The sequence below is a fragment of the Xenopus tropicalis genome, chromosome 10 (genome assembly GCF_000004195.4).
Source record: "Xenopus tropicalis strain Nigerian chromosome 10, UCB_Xtro_10.0, whole genome shotgun sequence".
Lineage (NCBI taxonomy): Eukaryota > Metazoa > Chordata > Amphibia > Anura > Pipidae > Xenopus > Xenopus tropicalis.
The window spans coordinates 51,945,518-51,968,995 of NC_030686.2; the positions used below are offsets into that span (position 1 = coordinate 51,945,518).

Consider the following 23,478-nt stretch of genomic DNA (forward strand, 5'->3'; position numbering starts at 1 on the left):
CCTGTGGGGAGCGCAGCTCTGCCCCCTAGGCACGGACACCCCCCAAACACGGGATTATAGGGCACCCTGTGGGGAGCGCAGCTCTGCCCCTAGGCACGGACACCCCCCAAACACAGGATTATAGGGCACCCTGTGGGGAGCGCAGCTCTGCCCCATGGCAGTTACACCCCCAAACATGGGATTATAGGGCACCCTGTGGGGAGCGCAGCTCTGCCCCCTAGGCAGTAACACCCCCAAACACGGGATTATAGGGCACCCTGTGGGGAGCGCAGCTCTGCCCCCTAGGCAGTAACACCCCCAAACACTGGATTATAGGGCACCCTGTGGGGAGCGCAGCTCTGCCCCCTAGGCAGTAACACCCCCTGGAGATAGGGCAGTGAGCTGGAATATTCTATGTGCATCCCACCCCCTCCCATAGGGGCACTGACTGCCGCCCGGAGACTATTCTATGTGCATCCCACCCCCTCCCATAGGGGCACTAACTGCCGCCCGGAGACTATTCTATGTGCATCCCACCCCCTCCCATAGGGGCACTAACTGCCGCCCGGAGACTATTCTATGTGCATCCCACCCCCTCCCATAGGGGCACTAACTGCCGCCCGGAGACTATTCTATGTGCATCCCACCCCCTCCCATAGGGGCATTAACTGCCACCTGGAGAATGACACTACAAAAGGAGGTTATTTTGTAAAACATTTAATATTATTAAAAAGGCTGCACATGATTAGATAAAATGTATTTGTATGATACAGGGTTGCCCAGGCAGAGAGCCAGCAGGGAGCTGCTATAGAAACTGTACAAAGGAAATTTACATGTATACACAGTGCACTCACCTCAGTATATTAGCAGCCGGCGGGCACACAGCTCACTATAGTGTTCCAACATGGAATAGTACAGAGTATGTGCCCTGCCATATATAGGAGCCCGGCCTTGTTTGGTACTGACCCAACACTGTTATTACAATTAGTAACACGGAGGCTCCGCTCTCTCTGATACAATTCCAAAGCCACAGAGAGACCTCCCGCAATGGAGCCGCACGTTATGGCGCAATCACACACACACACGCTATTGGGCGCCGGAAGGCGCTACAGCAGTCCCACTGGGTGGCAGTTTGAGGGGAATGTGTAGCACCGACTGCCCCAGCACAGTTAAACACATTAAGGAAAGGCTGCTGCCAGGCTGCTCACTGTTGCTTTAGATAATTCTAGATGGATGCCTTCAAAATAATGGAGAAACCTGGGGGGGAAAGAATAAAAGAATTAATTCCCAGACACAGTCCTGTTTTGTTCCCATGGGTGGGGCAATTGGGCAGATTCAGGGCAGGCTGAGTATTATTAGAAGAGAAAACCCTTGCACTACAGTATAATATGGGGGGCACGATGTGTAAGTCAGACACAAATATGTAACGACTTGCAATAGTAGCATTACTTGTTCCATAAATGCTACTATTGGTTGCAGGGAAAGTTCCAGCACAATAACTACTAGAAGCCACTAGAACGGAACTTACTGCAGTGGCAATAGGAACAGTAACAGAAATAGCCACTCGTTACTAGTCAGTAACCCACTATTGGCTCACTGACAGCTACTCGGCTTTTCAATTTTCAAAGATGTTAAAGGATTTCAATGAAAGGTTGCTGTAGGTGTCCCGCCGCTGCCGCCAAGCTGTGTTTCCTGTAACCCAGGGACCCCCAATAAAAGGTTGCTGTAGGTGTCCCGCCGCTGCCGCCAAGCTGTGTTTCCTGTAACCCAGGGACCCCCAATAAAAGGTTGCTGTAGGTGTCCCGCCGCTGCCGCCAAGCTGTGTTTCCTGTAACCCAGGGACCCCCAATAAAAGGTTGCTGTAGGTGTCCCGCCACTGCCGCCAAGCTGCGTTTCCTGTAACCCAGGGACCCCCAATAAAAGGTTGCTGTAGGTGTCCCGCCGCTGCCGCCAAGCTGTGTTTCCTGTAACCCAGGGACCCCCAATAAAAGGTTGCTGTAGGTGTCCCGCCGCTGCCGCCAAGCTGTGTTTCCTGTAACCCAGGGACCCCCAATAAAGGTTGCTGTAGGTGTCCCGCCGCTGCCGCCAAGCTGTGTTTCCTGTAACCCAGGGACCCCCAATAAAAGGTTGCTGTAGGTGTCCCGCCGCTGCCGCCAAGCTGTGTTTCCTGTAACCCAGGGACCCCCAATAAAAGGTTGCTGTAGGTGTCCCGCCGCTGCCGCCAAGCTGTGTTTCCTGTAACCCAGGGACCCCCAATAAAAGGTTGCTGTAGGTGTCCCGCCGCTGCCACCAAGCTGTGTTTCCTGTAACCCAGGGACCCCCAATAAAAGGTTGCTGTAGGTGTCCCGCCGCTGCCGCCAAGCTGTGTTTCCTGTAACCCAGGGACCCCCAATAAAAGGTTGCTGTAGGTGTGCCGCTGCCGCCAAGCTGTGTTTCCTGTAACACAGGGACCCCCAATAAAAGGTTGCTGTAGGTGTCCCGCCGCTGCCGCCAAGCTGTGTTTCCTGTAACCCAGGGACCCCCAATAAAAGGTTGCTGCAGGTGTCCCGCCGCTGCCGCCAAGCTGTGTTTCCTGTAACCCAGGGACCCCCAATAAAAGGTTGCTGTAGGTGTGCCGCTGCCGCCAAGCTGTGTTTCCTGTAACCCAGGGACCCCCAATAAAAGGTTGCTGTAGGTGTCCCGCCGCTGCCGCCAAGCTGCGTTTCCTGTAACCCAGGGACCCCCAACCTTTTTGACCTGTGAGCCACATTCAGATGTAAAGAGAGTTGGGGAGCAACACATACATGAGAACTATTCCTGGGGGTGCCAAATAAGGGCTACAATGGGCTATGTGATAACCCCTATGGGTGCCGGCAGCCTACAGGAGGTTCAGTCTGGCAGTACACCTGGGTGTACTTCCCTCAAAGCCAGCAATCTAAAAATAAGCCCCAGCTTTGAGGCCACTGGGAGCAATATCCAAGGGGTTCCCCCCGAGCCGCTGGTTGTGGATCACTGCTGTAAGCAGGCTGAGTAGCACCCCCTGCAGTTTGTGAAGTGCTGTGTGAGAATAGGGCACCCACCTTCTCTTAGTTTTCTCTTGCTCTTTCAGTCGTTGGGAGCGGCACATAGAGCGCAGGGCGGGTAGGTACTCCGTTACATTGCACTGCCTGTTGCCCAGACTGAAGAAAGATCTGCTGGACAGAACTGTCCGAACCACAGCCAGACGCTTCTCTGCCACACTGCAACACAAACAGTACAATGGAGGGGCTGTTTCTCTCCAAGCTGGTTTTATTTCCCCCCACCTGCCTCGCTGTACCCTCACCATCTCCCCACGCCTGCCCCACACCCCGACGTCTCCCTACACCTGCCCCACACCCCTGCCCATGCTATACTTTTACTCATTTCAAAGGCAGTAAAATGCTTTTAGTCAGAGGAATAAGAATTACCTGGAGCTGGTTTCCCCCTGGCAGAAGCAGACATTACCCCTCTCTTCAGACACGTGCAGAGTGAGTGCCTCAGTGGGGGGGTGGCTGGATGTTGTGCAGGTTTCCGGTGATGGAGCAATGGCTGCCGACAGGTTAGACAAACACTTCTGAAAGGCAAGAGCTTCTATGGTTGCTCTGACTTCCCCAGAGCTCTGCCTGTTGCTCCAGTCCCTGGTCTCTAGCCTGAGCCCATCACACAAACCATCTTTTATCCGACTTTCAGTCCAGTTGCCATTACAAAGCTCTGCTCGGTCCATGGGATTACATGTAAAGCAGTCTATCTGGGACATATTATCCACAAAGTCTGCAAGCGAGCCCAGGCAGTGGTGCACTGAGGCCTTCTGCCCCTCCTGTCTGTGCCTTTCAGAGGCAGGGTGTGCCCCACATTCCCCTCTATCAGCTACAGGGGGGCCTTTCTGTTCTGCCTCCTTTTGGGATTGAACACCAGATACCAAGCTAAATATTTCATCCACAGAGTCACTATCAAACAAATCACTGTCGTTCAGGATTAGGAGCTTCTTTCTCTTTTTCATCTGCACCGACATTTTCATTGGGCTCTCATCAGCCGTGCCATTCTGCTGTAGCCCTGCTGGGGGGCACTCTGAGCTCTCCAGGGGCACAGCTGGTGGGCCAACATGAACTGGCAGTGGAAGAAGGAATTCCAAATTGCTTAGTGTAAAATACACATTGTTCAACTGGAACTCAGTAAGCAGCTGCTGAAGCACATTCCCTTCTTGTTTCTGGGTATTCTAAAGGGAGAAAATATATCATATGAACTGCACAACAGGAATTGCTGGATATACATACAGTTTGTTAGAGTACAGGCGGTATGTGTAATATATACGTGTATTTGTACAGATATACAGGGACTGTGGGGTGTCACCGTGCTCCCCAGGGCACAAATAAGCCCTCACCCCAAATCCCCCCCTAACTGGCCTTCAGGGTGGGCCCCCTTAGCCCATAACAAGGTTACAGATATATAGAAACATTGGGGTAACAGATAAAACACATGAAAGTTAGTGCAGACACAGCAGAAAGTTAGAGAAATGACAGAAAACCTTAGGGAATGTGATTAGTGAGTGCAGCTGGGGCTGTGAGTTGCACCACTCAGTACAGATAATACAGGGTTAATTGAAAGGCAAATCAAAGTCACTCACCTTTATAAAGGACAGAAGACCCTCTGTCGGTGAAATGATGTTATTAAGACCCATGAAACTCTCTGTGCAGCCAATGTTGCATGTTGGGAGCTCAGTGATTGGGCCGCCCTGCTGGCCTTGTACAGGAGAGAAACAGCATTAAATGGCACAACAGACATCAATGGAAAGAATCCACATGCAGCCCCAACAAAACAAACAGAACCCCAGTTTATCTAGTGCGGGATTGCCCCCCTTGGGTCACACATACATGTACATTACAGAAGAGGCGGGTAGGTACTTACGGCAGAGTTGCGGCGGTGGCTTTTCTATCAGTGCGCCCCCCCCACTACTGGCCCAAAACTGCAGATGGAGAAGGCTCTGCCTGATGTCACACTTATTGGCAGATAGAAATGTAAGAAAATCCTTTGTTTCTGTTCTGAGGTTTTCAGCCAAGCAAAGAACTTGCAAGTAAGTGGCAACATTGGTCTGTAAAAATAAGAACATTGTCCAAACCCAAACTGCCCCTGAACCCCCCATTATATGTGAACCCACCATCTGACCTTAATAGGCAACTTACCATTGAAGGGGCTTTAAAATGAATATCTTCAAAGATGCCATCAAACATGAAGCCAAATGTAGGATCTAGAAGGGGGACACAATAGGAAGGGGACACAATGAGAGAATAGTTACTTCCTGTCCAGGGAAGACTTTCTTCCCCTACTGGCTGCTATGTTTAATGGCTACTGGCTCGTGTCTAAACTACCTAAATAGTATATTTTTTAACAGAATGTATGCCTTCTACTAGTCACACCCCATTTGCAGAAGCAGCCGATTCACAAGGTACCCTGCCTTTGCACAATGTTCTATATACAAATATACAGAGTGGCCCAGTATGCAGATTCTCTGTAAGTACTAAGTATTCAGTGGATTCATTTGGCACCTTGGGCAAAAGAACAGCCGTGGGGCTGGGCTTACCGCTCGTGGTGAGAATCACCGGCCGCTTTGTGGTGCTCATGAAAGTCTTGATCGCACTCACAAATCCAACATCATCATCAAATATTACATCTACCTGCAATGATAACACAGAGGAGAGGGCAGTGTTGCCAGACCAGTCAGGAACTTGCCAGATCCCACAGAGCAGCAGGGGCCCCAGGTACCACCATTACAGGAGCCCCTGCATTAGCGCTGTGTGGGGCAACTTAGCTTTATAATGAATAAGTGAATATACCTCTTCAAATAGAATAAGTGAGGTAGCAAATTTTCTGTGTTTTTCCTCTGATCCAGATTCTTTTTCTGCAGTTGCATCTTGACTCTTATGTGGCTTAGTTTCGGCTTCCCTCAGTCTGAGCGTACCCTTGGCAACTCCTGCAAAATGCACATAGGCCTGTTAACTGCAGATATGTAACCTCATTATTACTGTTCCAAGTGCATATTGATAAGGGGACTGCATAACAGATACAGGTGGGCCCTAACCATCTCCTTACTTTAAGTAGCACAACAGATGGGCACACTGATTGGCTCTACTATTCTAAGTCCCCTAATAAGGGAGCCTGTAAGCACAGAAAGAGTGAGATACAGGTGGGCAGTACTACTCTCCTTCCTATAAGGTCACTAAGCCCAACCATAGGGCGAGGTTGCTCGGAGATGTTAGATAAAGCCAAATAACTACAATAAGGAAATGATTTGGCCTTTCACAGTAATGCCCTGGTAAAACTAGGAAAGCATCCCGCCATGTCTGACAACTGGACACTAGAGGCCATGGTTTGAGTGCAGCCCACAGATCTGTAATAGCACCCAGTTGCCACATGCCCTTTAGCCCCCGGCCCGTTGTTAGTCAGTACCTTTAGAAGCCTCTGCAGCATTGGGTTTCTCTTCGGTCCTCTTATTAGCAGGCGGTTTGAAAAAATTTGCCAGAGACTTTGGTGCCAGCCCTTTTCTAAGTCCTGTGCCTCTGGGCGAGGCCGGCGGTTTCCTTGGGGATGAAACCACATTCTTTGGAGAGTTCAGTTTTCCTTAAAGTGAAAAAGGGTAGATAACAATCTGGGACAATATGCAACTGACTCTGTATGTATTTGCCTTTCAGATCAGGCTTTAAGCTGAAATATGAAATGACTGATTGCTGTGGTCAGTGGCACCTAACGCTGAGTGAGCATAGTGCCTCGCCCAGTGGGTAGTGCCTCACTTGTTCTTCTATTCATCGCCAGTCTACTTAGTGTGATAACAGGGCCATGCACAACCTCACTTACTGGGAGACTTTGTGGAGCTGAAACTGCTAAAGAAACATGGTTTGTGGGAGTTCGCCCCTTGCTGATCCACTTGGTGAGACTGTGTGGCTTCCTTTAGCTGTGCCAAGATCTGCCTCCCACTGCGCTGGCATGATGCGTTTACTTCAAATACCTAGAGAGAGGGTTAGAAAGGCTCTCACACAGACAAATAGAAGGATACGGCACAGGCCTGGCATAGCAGCCAGTTTATTTACCTTTAAGCCAAGCTCTTGGGCACACACTGCTGCTGTTTTACCCACTCCGGGAGGGTTAGAAAGGCTCTCACACAGACAAATAGAAGGATACGGCACAGGCCTGGCATAGCAGCCAGTTTATTTACCTTTAAGCCAAGCTCTTGGGCACACACTGCTGCTGTTTTACCCACTCCGGGAGGGATAGAAAGGCTCTCACACAGACAAATAGAAGGATACGGCACAGGCCTGGCATAGCAGCCGGTTTATTTACCTTTAAGCCAAGCTCTTGGGCACACACTGCTGCTGTTTTACCCACTCCGGGAGGGATAGAAAGGCTCTCACACAGACAAATAGAAGGATACGGCACAGGCCTGGCATAGCAGCCAGTTTATTTACCTTTAAGCCAAGCTCTTGGGCACACACTGCTGCTGTTTTACCCACTCCGGGAGGGATAGAAAGGCTCTCACACAGACAAATAGAAGGATACGGCACAGGCCTGGCATAGCAGCCGGTTTATTTACCTTTAAGCCAAGCTCTTGGGCACACACTGCTGCTGTTTTACCCACTCCGGGAGGGATAGAAAGGCTCTCACACAGACAAATAGAAGGATACGGCACAGGCCTGGCATAGCAGCCGGTTTATTTACCTTTAAGCCAAGCTCTTGGGCACATGCTGCTGCTGTTTTACCCACTCCGGGAGGGATAGAAAGGCTCTCACACAGACAAATAGAAGGATACGGCACAGGCCTGGCATAGCAGCCGGTTTATTTACCTTGAAGCCAAGCTCTTGGGCACACACTGCTGCTGTTTTACCCACTCCGGGAGGGATAGAAAGGCTCTCACACAGACAAATAGAAGGATACGGCACAGGCCTGGCATAGCAGCCGGTTTATTTACCTTTAAGCCAAGCTCTTGGGCACACACTGCTGCTGTTTTACCCACTCCGGGAGGGATAGAAAGGCTCTCACACAGACAAATAGAAGGATACGGCACAGGCCTGGCATAGCAGCCGGTTTATTTACCTTGAAGCCAAGCTCTTGGGCACATGCATATACTGCTGCTGTTTTACCCACTCCGGGAGGGCCTGTGATCAGTACTGTGTTACAGAGAGACTCCTCTTCGCTATCGGAGTCCAACGTCATAAAGTCACTCTGCTCCCAGGTGTCTTTGTAACGAGAAAGAAGCACTTAAGGCCTGCACTGTTACTAATTAAACAAAAACTTGCATGTATCAGCTCCACCATATCGGACCAACCCAACTATTCCCAAATGGTGCCCACAACGTGTCTATCCTACAATGCACACAGACAAGCAACTCTAACTGTAGGAAATACCCGATTTCTCTTTCTCTGTCTTTTGCATCTGACTTCTCTCCTCCTTGTCGGCTCTGACTTTCCAGTCTTTAAGCCAGCTGTAGAAAGGCCATAGGGAGACTGGTTATCAAACAGTACCGCAATGGCTAAATACAACAACCAGAAGAATGGATCATTCCTTACCTATATAACTTCTGAATGGCTGCAGAATTGCCAATCATTTCGCTAGTATTCTGCGGCTGATACTTCTCTGTCCACAGGACATCGTCACACACAGCATCTAATGCAAAGAAGAGAATCACCAGATTTCTAATAAGGAAACAAACTGTGAATTAGTAAAATGAAAGCCTAGATTCTTCTGGCACTGCAAGGACCAGGGGGGGGGGGGGGGCTAGCCTGTCTCTGTTGTGCGTGTGTGCACAGTTTGCTGATGGGAGAAACAGAGAGAAACATATAAACCCTAACAGAGTGATTTGACAAAATTGGAAAACTGGGCAGCAAACTGGAAAATGAGGTTCAATGTTGATAAGTGCAAAGTTCTGCACTTTGGTAGAAATAATATAAACGCAAACTATCTACTGAATGGGAGTGAGTTGGGGGGATCCTTAATGGAGAAGGATCTGGGGGTTTTTGTTGATAACAAGTTGTCTAATGCCAGGCAGTGTCATTCTGTGGCTACTAAAGCAAATAAAGTGCTGTCTTGTATAAACAGGGCATTGACTCAAGGGATGAGACATAATTTTGCCCCTTTATAGGTCCCTGGTAAGGCCTCACCTTGAGTATGGGGGCAGTAACAGTGAGTATGGGGGCAGTAACAGTGAGTATGGGGGGCAGTAACAGTGAGTATGGGGGGCAGTGACAGTGAGTATGGGGGGCAGATACAGTGAGTATGGGGGGCAGTTTTGGGCTCCAGTCCTTAAGAAGGATATTAATGAGCTGGAGAGAGTGCAGAGACTGCAACTAAACTGGTTAAGGGGATGGAAGGGTTAAACTATGAGGTGAGACTGTCAGGGTTGGGGTTGTTTTCTCTGGAAAAGAGGCGCTTGCGAGGGGACATGATTACTCTGTACAAGTACATTAGAGGGGATTATAGGCAGTTGGGGATGTTCTTTTTTCCCATAAAAACAATCAGCGCACCAGAGGTCACCCCTTTAGATTAGAGGAACGGAGCTTCCATTTGAAGCAGCGTAGGTGGTTTTTCACGGTGAGGGCAGTGAGACTGTGGAATGCCCTTCCTAGTGATGGGGTAATGGCAGACTCTGTTAATGCCTTTAAGAGGGGCCTGGATGAGTTTTTGAACAAGCAGAATATCCAAGGCTATTGTGATACTAATATCTACAGTTAGTATTACTGGTTGTATATATATAGTGTATGTATGTGAGTGTATAGATTGGTTAGTATAGGTTGTGTGCTGGGTTTACTCGGATGGGTTGAACTTGATGGACAATGGTCTTTTTTCAACCCTATGTAACTATGTAACTAGTGAAGCGTATATCCACCATTGCAATATGAAGCAGTCTCCCAGTAATATAATAAAGAAGTATTAGACAGGGGCACCTGTAGAAGCAGGTTTCCTTTCCTGGGCGGGTATATAGAAACAGAGAGAAACATATAAACCCTAACACTAGGGAAGCGTGTATCCACCATTGCAATATGAAGCAGTCTCCCAGTAATAAAATAAAGTAGTATTAGACAGGGGCACCTGTAGAAGCAGGTTTCCTTTCCTGGGCGGGTATATAGAAACAGAGAGAAACATATAAACCCTAACACTAGGGAAGCGTGTATCCACCATTGCAATATGAAGCAGTCTCCCAGTAATAAAATAAAGTAGTATTAGACAGGGGCACCTGTAGAAGCAGGTTTCCTTTCTTGGGCAAGTATATCCAGCTCTAAGGTAGTTTTGTGCTCCAAACACTTTTGCCTCCTCTGAACAGGAGCGCGGGTCTCAGCTTGGGTACTAGGTTGCAAGGAAGCCTCGTCTGGAGACGACGTTAAATCACAGATTTCATTCTGCCCAGCAGCTTTCCCATCAGATCTTTTCCTTTTGGGCTTATTGCCAGGAGAATCTTTTCTTTTCCTCTTGCCCCGAGTTCCATTCTCCCAAAGAATTACTTCTGTTACTTTGCTGCCAGCGACAGAGTTCTGGGGCTGAAATCCTGGGGAGGAGGTGGAAAGTGCTGATAGTAAGGGCACACACAGTAGTCACTAATGAACCACCCCAGTCTCTGTAAGAAGAAACACAAACCTGGCTTGTGAGAGTCCAAAAGGGCAACTGAATCACTTTGCTTTTTAAGAAATATGGAGAGAAACCTCTTTACGGGAAACTGAGGATTACTAAAGCGAATTTCCTCTAAAAGTAGGTCTCTGGCTGCATCAGAAAACACCGGCCTTTTATAAACCTGAAAGATAAAGGCGAAAAAGTGCATCCCAATTCTGTCAGAACATAACGGAAGAGCTTTGAGTGGCATTATACTGTTACAGTCTAAAGGGAAGAGAGCCAGGAAAGGGTTTGGGCAGAACAGAATATCACAAACCACAACTCACCAACCCCAAACAATGCTACTCTGCCTGTATAATTGATTTGGGGTAAAATTCCACCCCCATAGGAGGCAAAACGCTTTCACCACAACCACTTCTTCCTTATACCTCTGCCTAACTGTAATTGCCCTATTCTGCCTTGGCTACTGCAGTCTCATAGACAAATCCATTTGCTGTAACCTCACTAACCAGAGGAGCAGCCACGGGGGCGGCAGGCTTGGCCTTCACACAGGTAAACTCGCCGAGGGACATGGTCAGCTTGGCAACATCAGGCACAGCAGGGCTCCGGTCCCCTAAGCCAGCAAGATGAAGGCAGGGAGGCATGTCCCACATTTGGCTATCTATACAAGAACATGGCACAGAAAACAGAAGTTAGTATGGAGTCCAATTACACATTAGAATCATGCACATTTACTCCCAATACGCTAACAAACTGTATGTATTTTTCAGAGTGACCAACCCCCCCACACACACACACATACCGTTTCTTTGCTGCACGTGTACTAGAGTCTGAAAGGAAGAGCCAGACAGAGCATAGGCCTCCATAAGTGCTGTCGTTTTTGCAATGTGCCTCTTTAAGGAGTCTGGCAAGCCACTCATGAGGAATTCCCGTTTCGCTCGGAAGTGCTCTTCATCGAGGGAGTTTTCAGAAATCTCTGGACTTTAAAAGATAACAGTGAACAGAAGAATATGAATATATCTCCATTGCGCTGTGTGAGTATAGGAATTACATGTGCATGTTTCCTCTTTCACCATGACCTGTCTCATTAACAGATGACTGATAGTAAGGAAACTTAGAAGCCTGTGTGTGTTTAAATAAATGATATATATATATATATATATTCGCCAGTCTTGCTTTAGGACACAAATAACAGATACACTTGGGGTAAGAGCAGTAGTCTCACAAGTCATTCAGTGGGATTAATTCACTTTAATCCAAAAGATCTGCTGGTTGGAGAGGCTGATTTAACAGAAGGGGTAGAGGGCAGTTTAATATAAACCCCTTAACTTTAAAATGCTTAAAGGGGAAATCTACCCAAAAAACATTTTTTGCATAACAATGGAAAACTAAGCAACTTACCAACAATAATATATTACACCAGGGCCGGAGCGAGGGGTAGGCAGAAAAGGCATGAGCCTAGGGCACAACAGTTGGGGGGTGCTGAGTACGTACCTCCTCTGTCTGCGCTCTGCTAGTTCAGGCCTTGGAAGATCTTCAGTGCCAACAGATTTCCTGCCCTCTCCGCCCCCCCAGCATACTCGTGCACGCACTCATTATGGGGGCATACAGTAGGGGGCAGGGAAATGCACTGGGTGCCTGAGGCGCCCATCAAACTTGGCCCTGGCAAATACTCCCAACAAATACATCCACAATCGGTGCTGTGCAATATATATACTTATTGGGGAAAGCTTAACCCCAGATGTCTGCACTGACAGCACAACTGTCCCTATGGGGGGAAAAGGGTTGTTAGGTGATGGCAGCAGTTTCTGTCTCTGGGGCAGACATGTCTTGTATTGTGATTGGTGTTTGCAAGGAAGGGGTTACTGCATGAATATGTAAATTTGAAGGAGGGTATCCATGGCCTGTTGAATAAGCGAGACCCAATTATCACAATGGAGACCACTGACAAACTATCCCTACTGATAGCTCATATACAACATGGTACCCAGGCAGCTCAAGAACTTGCCCCCAAGCAATGCACAAGGCAAAGAAAAGAACACAACCCACCTGTCGTCGATGACTGTGATTAAAGGGTGCTTCTTTAGTTTCTTTCCTGAACATTTACTTTGCCCTTTGAGAGAAATGAGGAGTGAGAGAGAGAGAGAGACAGTGACAATGCTGCAACCTACACATAGCTACAAAGGCTGAACAGAAACACAAATAATGGAGGAGAGTCTGGGGGGAGGGCTGTCAGCACTAGCATCACAGCCAACTCACCCCTCATCTACACTTTAAAAACATTGTATTACTATCTACAATAAGGGTACAAGGTCTGAAGACAAGCTACCCAAGCAACTAGTATTAGACCAAGCAAATCTGTAAGAAACTTGTTTGATAAAAATGTTTTACCTTGGACACAAGGACATCTAAACTGAGGTTTCATTTGGCTATGAGAAGAGCTTAACTAGGAGACAGTTGGGGAATGGATTCCTGGTCAGGGAGACAGATACACTAGATAGTACTACAATGAGAGGAGACAGATACACTAAATAGTACTACAATGAGAGGAGACAGATACACTAAATAGTACTACAATGAGAGGAGACAGATACACTAAATAGTACTACAATGAGAGGAGACAGATACACTAAATAGTACTACAATGAGAGGAGAGAGTTGGTGAAGGAGACAGATACACTAAATAGTACTACAATGAGAGGAGAGAGTTGGTGAGGGAGACAGATACACTAAATAGTACTACAATGAGAGGAGAGAGTTGGTGAAGGAGACGGATACACTAGATAGTACTACAATGAGAGGAGAGAGTTGGTGAGGGAGACAGATACACTAAATAGTACTACAATGAGAGGAGACAGATACACTAAATAGTACTACAATGAGAGGAGACAGATACACTAGATAGTACTACAATGAGAGGAGAGAGTTGGTGAGGGAGACAGATACACTAAATAGTACTACAATGAGAGGAGAGAGTTGGTGAAGGAGACAGATACACTAAATAGTACTACAATGAGAGGAGACAGATACACTAAATAGTACTACAATGAGAGGAGACAGATACACTAAATAGTACTACAATGAGAGGAGACAGATACACTAAATAGTACTACAATGAGAGGAGAGAGTTGGTGAGGGAGACAGATACACTAAATAGTACTACAATGAGAGGAGAGAGTTGGTGAGGGAGACAGATACACTAAATAGTACTACAATGAGAGGAGACAGATACACTAAATAGTACTACAATGAGAGGAGACAGATACACTAGATAGTACTACAATGAGAGGAGACAGATACACTAAATAGTACTACAATGAGAGGAGACAGATACACTAGATAGTACTACAATGAGAGGAGAGAGTTGGTGAGGGAGACAGATACACTAAATAGTACTACAATGAGAGGAGAGAGTTGGTGAAGGAGACGGATACACTAGATAGTACTACAATGAGAGGAGAGAGTTGGTGAGGGAGACAGATACACTAAATAGTACTACAATGAGAGGAGACAGATACACTAAATAGTACTACAATGAGAGGAGAGAGTTGGTGAAGGAGACGGATACACTAGATAGTACTACAATGAGAGGAGAGATTTCCAGAGATAATAGGACTAACAGGTACAGTAGGGGAGAGAGTTCAAGGGAAACTTAACCCCTGCTCTTCTAAACCATTTTACATTTGACAATCATTTTCTATTTGTAGCGGTTTCTGAGATGAGTGCATTTCAGACTGCTCATACCAGGCATTTGCCTGAATACTGAAGTGCAGAGACAGTTAGGGTTGCTCATATTTAAAGGGCGTAGTATGCACCAATTTTTTAGGGTAAGATTGTTTTCATGAAATGAATTTCTGCATAATAGTAACCAATAAGGAAATATATTTTTTTCACTTGTTACCAGTTAATATATTTGAGTTTTTTCGAATTTTCTCTCTCTTTCCCAACACATCATTAACACTCCGTAGGCTGTTTCTCCTTCCCAGTTCACGGTCCTTGCAAGATGTTTCCGGGGTCTCATCATCCTCAATCAATATGGATCCCTACATTTGAAATATATTAGATTTGGAACAAACTCATATTTCATGCCACAGCCGCTATTTCAGATGAAGGTGAGAAAAGTGCAAGCAGCACAATATCAGGCAATGAGCAGCCCAGCCCCCCTGCTGTAACGAACCTGCAAAGCTTTCTTGTCTGCAGAACGTGCTGCTTGCCTTGCCGACAGTCTCCTGGGGGTCTCGGGCTTGCCAATATTCTGCTGAATGGCTTTTGCTTTCTCGAGCAGCTTCTTTGCCTTCTTTATTTTTTTGGAACTAGCCAAAACCTGTATTAAGGAAATGGTCATTAAATCCCAACTACCGAGCTTGGAAGAGCATTTTGCTGAAATATGGGCAAGCTGAATAAACAGAACAAGACAGGTTTTCTGTGCTTATCCTTAATATTTAATACTTAACTTTAATTCATCTTACTTTAAAAATAATTCATAATATAAATACACAAAAATCACTGAATGAGATCTCAATTCATTAATCCATAACACACTATGGAATAAATTAAGGTTAAAAACACAAACATATGCTCTGTATTGTTCAGTTCAATTCAATAGTCTATCTTTACAATATAAATAATTTCAGAGCATAACTTAATAAGACAGACGCATGGGTGCCTAATTAATGTGTCCGCTCTATCTATATATATATATATATATATATATATATATATATATATATATATATATATATATATATATACACACACACGGAAAGCTAAAGCAGATTATTAGCACATGATAAGAGAAGGGTTGTTAATTCAGAATCAATTATTTCATGAGGTAGTGATATGCCAAGTTTCCCCAAACGCCTCCCCAACGATATCATGAGCCGCCAACTCCGTCCCACTTCCTAGGCTACCCTCAGCGCTACGCCGCCCACACGTGACTTCTTCAGGGGCAATCATTGGATGGATCTCATGCTTCAAAATCTATATATAGTGTCAGTGAGTAATGATGTAAGTACTTCCAAAGTGATTATTAAAGCACCCACTACTGCCTATTATGTACATTGACACCATTCATATACAAACTACATTCATTGCTCATTCTACCCCAAGTAAGGGAAAAAAAACCAAAAGTAAGTGATTCAAAAAACTAGTAGTAGTAAATAATGGTTTTACCTACAGAAAAATAATAATAAATTGACAAACAGAAAGTAAGGAAGCAAATCCCAATATCTTTGAACCTTGCAGGCATATTGGTAAGAAAAACCAACCATTTACCTGGTTACTTCTTGGGGTGAATAGATCATCTGGCCCAAAGCTTTGATTTCTTCCTCTAGCTCTGGAACTAAGGCGGGTAAATCTCATTCTGTAAGAGACACAGCCATAGATTAGATATAGATATATTAACACCAACGAACAGCAGCAGGAAAGCTTTATCTTTAGCAAAGAATTCACGTACAGTCGCTTTCTACTAGGATCCCAAACTCCCTACTGCTGCCAATGGGAAGTAACTATAAAGCAGGGGGTGCAATATCAGAAAAGGGGAGTGAAGCTTTGAGTAGGAGGCTGAAATCCTGAGCTGCATGTATAAGAGGCGAGTGTGCCGTGTTCGTATATAGATATAAAGATCCCAGCTGAGAGTAATAATGGGCTGCTGTACATTTACTTACCTGATGGGACTATCTGCCTCTGTGGATATACTAATGACCTCGGCACGGTAAATATCACTTTTCCGGCAGGGGACTCTTCCTTTTGGGGTGGACATTTGTAAAGGAAGGTCAGTCATGGAATGTCCCTTGGCTGGTGAGTTTAGAGCAGGTGTCTCACATGTGCGAAGCCTTGAACTCCTTCTCAGGTTAATGGCACTAGCCGGGCATTCGGAAGGCTCAGAAACCCTGCCACGGGGCACTTTTAGCTTTTTGCCTTTCGGTTTAGGGGCAGCACTTCCTGCAGTCTTTGAAGTAAATGCCTTAACAGCCAGGGTTTCTTCATGATCATCGGCACCCTGGTTGGTTTGATGCCCTTCAGATCCTCCCTTATTGGCCAATGCCCTCTGTTGCCCCTCATCAGGCCCATCCTGTGCAGAAACCTCAGCTGGATTCTTGTTCTTGAGAGATTTCTTGCCAGCACTTTTCCCTGCTTCCCCGGGTTGCCTGAAAGCTTTCATAAACTGCTGCCTTTCAGCCACAGTGCTCTTGTGCTTAGCGTAATTGATGTTTTCTACTTCCACCACTGATAACTCCAAGTCATCCTCCAGGATAACCACGTTTGATTTGCGTTTTTGTACCACGAGATCAGCAGGCTCTTGCTCACAAACAGGCTCGGCTGCTTTTTTATCCACCTCGGATTCTTTTTTTTTCAGGAAAATGGAGGCGATTTTTTTTGTCGCTGTTGTGGCTGAATAGGAATGGGACAGTGGAGGAGAGACATGAACCTGAGCGTGTACAGTTACAGTTTTAGGAGAAGGCTTCTGGGCCCATTTCTCGTTTCTCAGAGGGTTCTCATTTGGAACATCTTCTCCTGACAGACTGGACGTTATATCATTTCCCTCTAAAGCTGATTCTGCCTCCTTTTCCCCCTGACTTTTTATGAATTCTTCAAAAGAAACAACCAAAACACTGTCCTTTCCATGTAAGCTGTCCCCTACATTTACCTCCAGGCTTGAGTCTATAGCATCGCCGGTGCTGTCCAGAGACGTGAGCGGAGTGACGAGTGGTTTCTGTGCCTCACAGTCCTGCATCACCGGCTGGGCCTCTTTAGCTTTTGCCTGTTTGGCTTTCCGTAGCTTGGACTGAATGTTGGTATTAGATGCAGCATTATGTAGAGCATCATTTACTCCTGGGGTACTAGCAGTGGTGGAAGCCACAAGCCCATCCTGAAGGTCACATTTGTTACTGCAGATCTCAGCAAGCAATGCGGCTGTATCGCTACCCATGAAGCCAGTTTTGCCACAAACATTCTCACTCTCTGGCTCTTGGCTCTTGGCAAGGTCACACTCCGTCCTTGGCTTCACCCCACCCAGTTTCTTAGCTAAATTAGTCCTTTTCCTGCTCCTGGAAGGCCTGCCGCTTGTTCCTGTAGATTCGGTGATGGCTGCCGGAGGGGTGTCTTGCTGGCTAGCTGCCTTTTTGGCTTTTGGAGTGTGCTCCTTGTCACTGGTGGGAGAATTTCGTTTAAAGTAGTCTGCTATGTTGTTGGACCTGGGAGATGAAAGCACCTTCTCTTGGCTCTTGGACACTGGGGAGAAATAGTTTGTGATGGTTTTGATGGGAGCCGCCACCTCCTCCTCCTTCCTCGGCTTCTTGCACGGCTGGGGGAGTAAATAAAGGTTAGATGCACCCTGGGAAACACATTACCCATAAAAGCTGGAGAGAAACACCATGTATTATAGCTGTACATTGCTGCACCCTGGAGCAAAGCCACTGTGCAAGGGCTACTAATGGAGTAGCCTCAAACATTCACTTGCACAGCCGCTCCCATACAGCAACACACACAGTAAGGACAGATGAGCAGTCAGTGTTCTCTAATGGCAAAGCCCATACAGTAAATATTCTCTGCCCCTTATTGCATTAGAGGGAAGCCAGCATTCCAACTAAGTGCTAACAATCTCTAAAAGCAACTCCCATATAACTACTGCTGCCCCCAGCTGGGCCCCCCATACCAGTAGGAAAGGCACAGTACCCAGCTGCCCCCCCCCCATACAAAGCACCCCCCCCATACCAGTAGGAAAGGCACAGTACCCAGCTGCCCCCCCCCATACAAAGCACCCCCCCATACCAGTAGGAAAGGCACAGTACCCAGCTGCCCCCCCCCATACAAAGCACCCCCCCCATACCAGTAGGAAAGGCACAGTTCCAAGCTGGGCCCCCATACCAGTAGGAAAGGCACAGTTCCCAGCTGCCCCCCATACCAGTAGGGAAGGCACAGTTCCCAGCTGCCCCCCCCCCCATACCAGTAGGGAAGGCACAGTTCCCAGCTGCCCCCCCCCCCATACCAGTAGGGAAGGCACAGTTCCCAGCTGCCCCCCCCCCCCCCATACCAGTAGGGAAGGCACAGTTCCCAGCTGCCCCCCCCCCATACCAGTAGGGAAGGCACAGTTCCCAGCTGCCCCCCTCCCATACCAGTAGGGAAGGCACAGTTCCCAGTTGCCCCCCCCCCCCATACCAGTAGGGAAGGCACAGTTCCCAGTTTGCCCCCCCCCCCATACAGTAGGGAAGGCACAGTTCCCAGCTGCCCCCCCCCCATACCAGTAGGGAAGGCCACAGTTCCCAGCTGCCCCCCCCCCATACCAGTAGGGAAGGCACAGTTCCCAGCTGCCCCCCCCCCCCATACCATTAGGGAAGGCACAGTTCCCAGCTGCCCCCCCCATACCAGTAGGGAAGGCACAGTTCCCAGCTGCCCCCCCATACCAGTAGGGAAGGCACAGTTCCCAGCTGCCCCCCCCCCCCCCCCCATACCAGTAGAGAAGGCACAGTTCCCAGCTGCCCCCCCATACCAGTAGAGAAGGCACAGTTTGCCAGCTGCCCCCCCCATACCAGTAGAGAAGGCCACAGTTGGTGCCCCCAGCTGGGCCACCCCCCCCCCATACCAGTAGGGAAGGCACAGTTCCCAGCTGCCCCCCCCCATACCAGTAGGGAAGGCACAGTTCCCAGCTGCCCCCCCCCCCATACCAGTAGGGAAGGCACAGTTCCCAGCTGCCCCCCCCCCCCATACCAGTAGGGAAGGCACAGTTCCCAGCTGCCCCCCCCCCCCATACCAGTAGGGAAGGCACAGTTCCCCAGCTGCCCCCCCCCCATACCAGTAGGGAAGGCACAGTTCCCAGCTGCCCCCCCCATACCAGTAGGGAAGGGCCCCCCATCAGTGGGTCCCAGCTGCCCCCCCCCCATACCAGTAGGGAAGGCACAGTTCCCAGCTGCCCCCCCCCCCATACCAGTAGGGAAGGCACAGTTCCCAGCTGCCCCCCCCCCATACCAGTAGAGAAGGCACAGTTCCCAGCTGCCCCCCCCCCATACCAGTAGGGAAGGCACAGTTCCCAGCTGCCCCCCCCCCATAACCAGTAGGGAAGGCACAGTTCCCAGCTGCCCCCCCCCCCATACCAGTAGGGAAGGCACAGTTCCCAGCTGCCCCCCCCCCCCCATACCAGTAGGGAAGGCACAGTTCCCAGCTGCCCCCCCCCCCCCCATACCAGTAGGGAAGGCACAGTTCCCAGCTGCCCCCCCCCCATTACCAGTAGGGAAGGCACAGTTCCCAGCTGCCCCCCCCCCATACCAGTAGGGAAGGCACAGTTCCCAGCTGCCCCCCCCCATACCAGTAGGGAAGGCACAGTTCCCAGCTGCCCCCCCCCATACCAGTAGGGAAGGCACAGTTCCCAGCTGCCCCCCCCCCCCATACCAGTAGGGAAGGCACAGTTCCCAGCTGCCCCCCCCCCATACCAGTGGGGAAGGCACAGTTCCCAGCTGCCCCCCCCATACCAGTAGGGAAGGCACAGTTCCCAGCTGCCCCCCCATACCAGTAGGGAAGGCACAGTTCCCAGCTGCCCCCCCCCCCATACCAGTAGGGAAGGCACAGTTCCCAGCTGCCCCCCCCCCCATACCAGTAGGGAAGGCACAGTTCCCAGCTGCCCCCCCCCCATACCAGTAGGGAAGGCCACAGTTCCCAGCTGCCCCCCCCCCATACCAGTAGGGAAGGCACAGTTCCCAGCTGCCCCCCCCCCATACCAGTAGGGAAGGCACAGTTCCCAGCTGCCCCCCCCCCCCCCATACCAGTAGGGAAGGCACAGTTCCCAGCTGCCCCCCCCCCCATACCAGTAGGGAAGGCACAGTTCCCAGCTGCCCCCCCCCCATACCAGTAGGGAAGGCACAGTTCCCAGCTGCCCCCCCCATACCAGTAGGGAAGGCACAGTTCCCAGCTGCCCCCCCCATACCAGTAGGGAAGGCACAGTTCCCAGCTGCCCCCCCCCCCATACCAGTAGGGAAGGCACAGTTCCCAGCTGCCCCCCCCCCATACCAGTAGGGAAGGCACAGTTCCCAGCTGCCCCCCCCATACCAGTAGGGAAGGCACAGTTCCCAGCTGCCCCCCCCCCCATACCAGTAGGGAAGGCACAGTTCCCAGCTGCCCCCCCCCCCCATACCAGTAGGGGAAGGCACAGTTCCCAGCTGCCCCCCCCCCCCATACCAGTAGGGAAGGCACAGTTCCCAGCTGCCCCCCCCCCATACCAGTAGGGAAGGCACAGTTCCCAGCTGCCCCCCGGGGGGCCGTCCCCCCCCCCCCATACCAGTAGGGAAGGCACAGTCCCAGCTGCCCCCCCCCATACCAGTAGGGAAGGCACAGTTCCCAGCTGCCCCCCCCCCCCCCATACCAGTAGGGAAGGCACAGTTCCCAGCTGCCCCCCCCCCCCCCATACCAGTAGGAAGGCACAGTTCCCAGCTGCCCCCCCCCATACCAGTAGGGAAGGCACAGTTCCCAGCTGCCCCCCCCCATACCAGTTAGGGAAGGCACAGTCCCAGCTGCCCCCCCCCCCATACCAGTAGGGAAGGCACAGTTCCCAGCTGCCCCCCCCATACCAGTAGGGAAGGCACAGTTCCCAGCTGCCCCCCCCCCCATACCAGTAGGGAAGGCACAGTTCCCAGCTGCCCCCCCCCCCATACCAGTGGGGAAGGCCACAGTTCCCAGCTGCCCCCCCATACCAGTAGGGAAGGCACAGTTCCCAGCTGCCCCCCCATACCAGTAGGGAAGGCACAGTCCCAGCTGCCCCCCCCCCCATACCAGTAGGGAAGGCACAGTTCCCAGCTGCCCCCCCCCCCATACCAGTAGGGAAGGCACAGTTCCCAGCTGCCCCCCCCCCATACAGTAGGGAAGGCACAGTTCCCAGCTGCCCCCCCCCATACCAGTAGGGAAGGCACAGTTCCCAGCTGCCCCCCCCCCATACCAGTAGGGAAGGCACAGTTCCCAGCTGCCCCCCCCCATACCAGTAGGGAAGGCACAGTTCCCAGCTGCCCCCCCCCCCATACCAGTAGGGAAGGCACAGTTCCCAGCTGCCCCCCCCCATACCAGTAGGGAAGGCACAGTTCCCAGCTGCCCCCCCCCATACCAGTAGGGAAGGCACAGTTCCCAGCTGCCCCCCCCATACCAGTAGGGAAGGCCACAGTTCCCAGCTGCCCCCCCATACCAGTAGGGAAGGCACAAGTTCCCAGCTGCCCCCCCCCCCATACCAGTAGGGAAGGCACAGTTCCCAGCTGCCCCCCCCCATTACCAGTAGGGAAGGCACAGTTCCCAGCTGCCCCCCCCCATACCAGTAGGAAGGCACAGTTCCCAGCTGCCCCCCCCCCCCATACCAGTAGGGAAGGCACAGTTCCCAGCTGCCCCCCCCCCATACCAGTAGGGAAGGCACAGTTCCCAGCTGCCCCCCCCCCCCATACCAGTAGGGAAGGCACAGTTCCCAGCTGCCCCCCCCCCCATACCAGTAGGGAAGGCACAGTTCCCAGCTGCCCCCCCCCATACCAGTAGGGAAGGCACAGTTCCCAGCTGCCCCCCCCCCATACCAGTAGGGAAGGCACAGTTCCCAGCTGCCCCCCAATGACAAGCGGGCAAGAGACTGGCGGGCAAGAGACTGGCGGGCAAGAGACAGGCGGGCAAGAGACAAGCGCAGCTCCAGTCGCAGTGAGAGAGAGGCCCCACCTGGCATCCATACTGCTCCAGGGACGCGGCCATAGCGAGTATCCCGACCATCTCCCCGGTACGCTCAGTCACACACAGCGGCTCATACCGACACCCCCAGTCCGGAGCCGGAGCCACAAGCAGAATAGAATTTCCCGCGCAAACCTGCCCCACGGGAGCGCGCACCAACCAACTGCCAATCCCACACAAGGCGCGCTCCCGAACAACGCTCAGCGAGCAACCCCATTGGCTGGCACTATTCTGACATCATCAGTAAGCGCCCGGAACGCCTCAAACTGGAACTTCCCGCCTAAACCTGCCACTTCCGGGAAGAATTGAATGAGAGGAAACAATTGCTTGGAACGGTGTCTGGCAGCTACAGAACCTCATAGTATGGTGTGTGTGTGGGGATTGGTACAGCAGCCCTGTGCCCCAACTGTGCCCCATGCATACAACTGAGCTGTTATCAGATGTGTATCCAATGGTTAGCCAGTGTACCAGAGAGACTGGCACCCAGCCCCTTCCGCCAGGCACTTCCAATATCACATACAGCCTGCCCCCATGTGGCTGTTAGTAGGCGGGGCTAAAGTTTAAGATGGCACTCACAATACATACAGCCTGCCCCCATGTGGCTGTTAGTAGGCGGGGCTAAAGTTTAAGATGGCACTCACAATACATACAGCCTGCCCCCATGTGGCTGTTAGTAGGCGGGGCTAAAGTTTAAGATGGCACTCACAATACATACAGCCTGCCCCCATGTGGCTGTTAGTAGGCGGGGCTAAAGTTTAAGATGGCACTCACAATACATACAGCCTGCCCCCATGTAGCTGTTAGTAGGCGGGGCTAAAGTTTAAGATGGCACTCACAATACATACAGCCTGCCCCCATGTGGCTGTTAGTAGGCGGGGCTAAAGTTTAAGATGGCACTCACAATACATACAGCCTGCCCCCATGTGGCTGTTAGTAGGCGGGGCTAAAGTTTAAGATGGCACTCACAATACATACAGCCTGCCCCCATGTGGCTGTTAGTAGGCGGGGCTAAAGTTTAAGATGGCACTCACAATACATACAGCCTGCCCCCCATGTGGCTGTTAGTAGGCGGGGCTAAAGTTTAAGATGGCACTCACAATACATACAGCCTGCCCCCATGTGGCTGTTAGTAGGCGGGGCTAAAGTTTAAGATGGCACTCACAATACATACAGCCTGCCCCCATGTGGCTGTTAGTAGGCGGGGCTAAAGTTTAAGATGGCACTCACAAT

At 50.2% G+C, this 23,478-nt stretch overlaps 1 protein-coding gene across 1 annotated transcript; it reads right to left on the minus strand.

Moving 5' to 3' along the window:
- Positions 1-680: 680 nt before the first annotated feature.
- On the minus strand, positions 681-22,785 carry atad5 (ATPase family, AAA domain containing 5). Its single transcript, XM_031894542.1, has 23 exons — positions 22,240-22,785; positions 16,233-17,872; positions 15,841-15,928; positions 14,744-14,890; positions 14,468-14,609; positions 12,616-12,679; positions 11,369-11,547; positions 11,076-11,227; positions 10,594-10,747; positions 10,196-10,504; positions 8,532-8,628; positions 8,370-8,446; positions 8,059-8,201; positions 6,826-6,976; positions 6,421-6,591; positions 5,808-5,944; positions 5,555-5,648; positions 5,157-5,221; positions 4,882-5,065; positions 4,601-4,716; positions 3,405-4,192; positions 3,039-3,197; positions 681-1,236 (listed from the first exon to the last, which is right to left on the minus strand). The coding sequence occupies exons 1-23, from the start codon at positions 22,288-22,290 to the stop codon at positions 1,158-1,160; spliced, it is 5,187 nt and encodes a 1,728-aa protein (XP_031750402.1). The 5' UTR covers positions 22,291-22,785; the 3' UTR covers positions 681-1,157.
- Between the last annotated feature and the right edge of the window lie 693 nt (positions 22,786-23,478).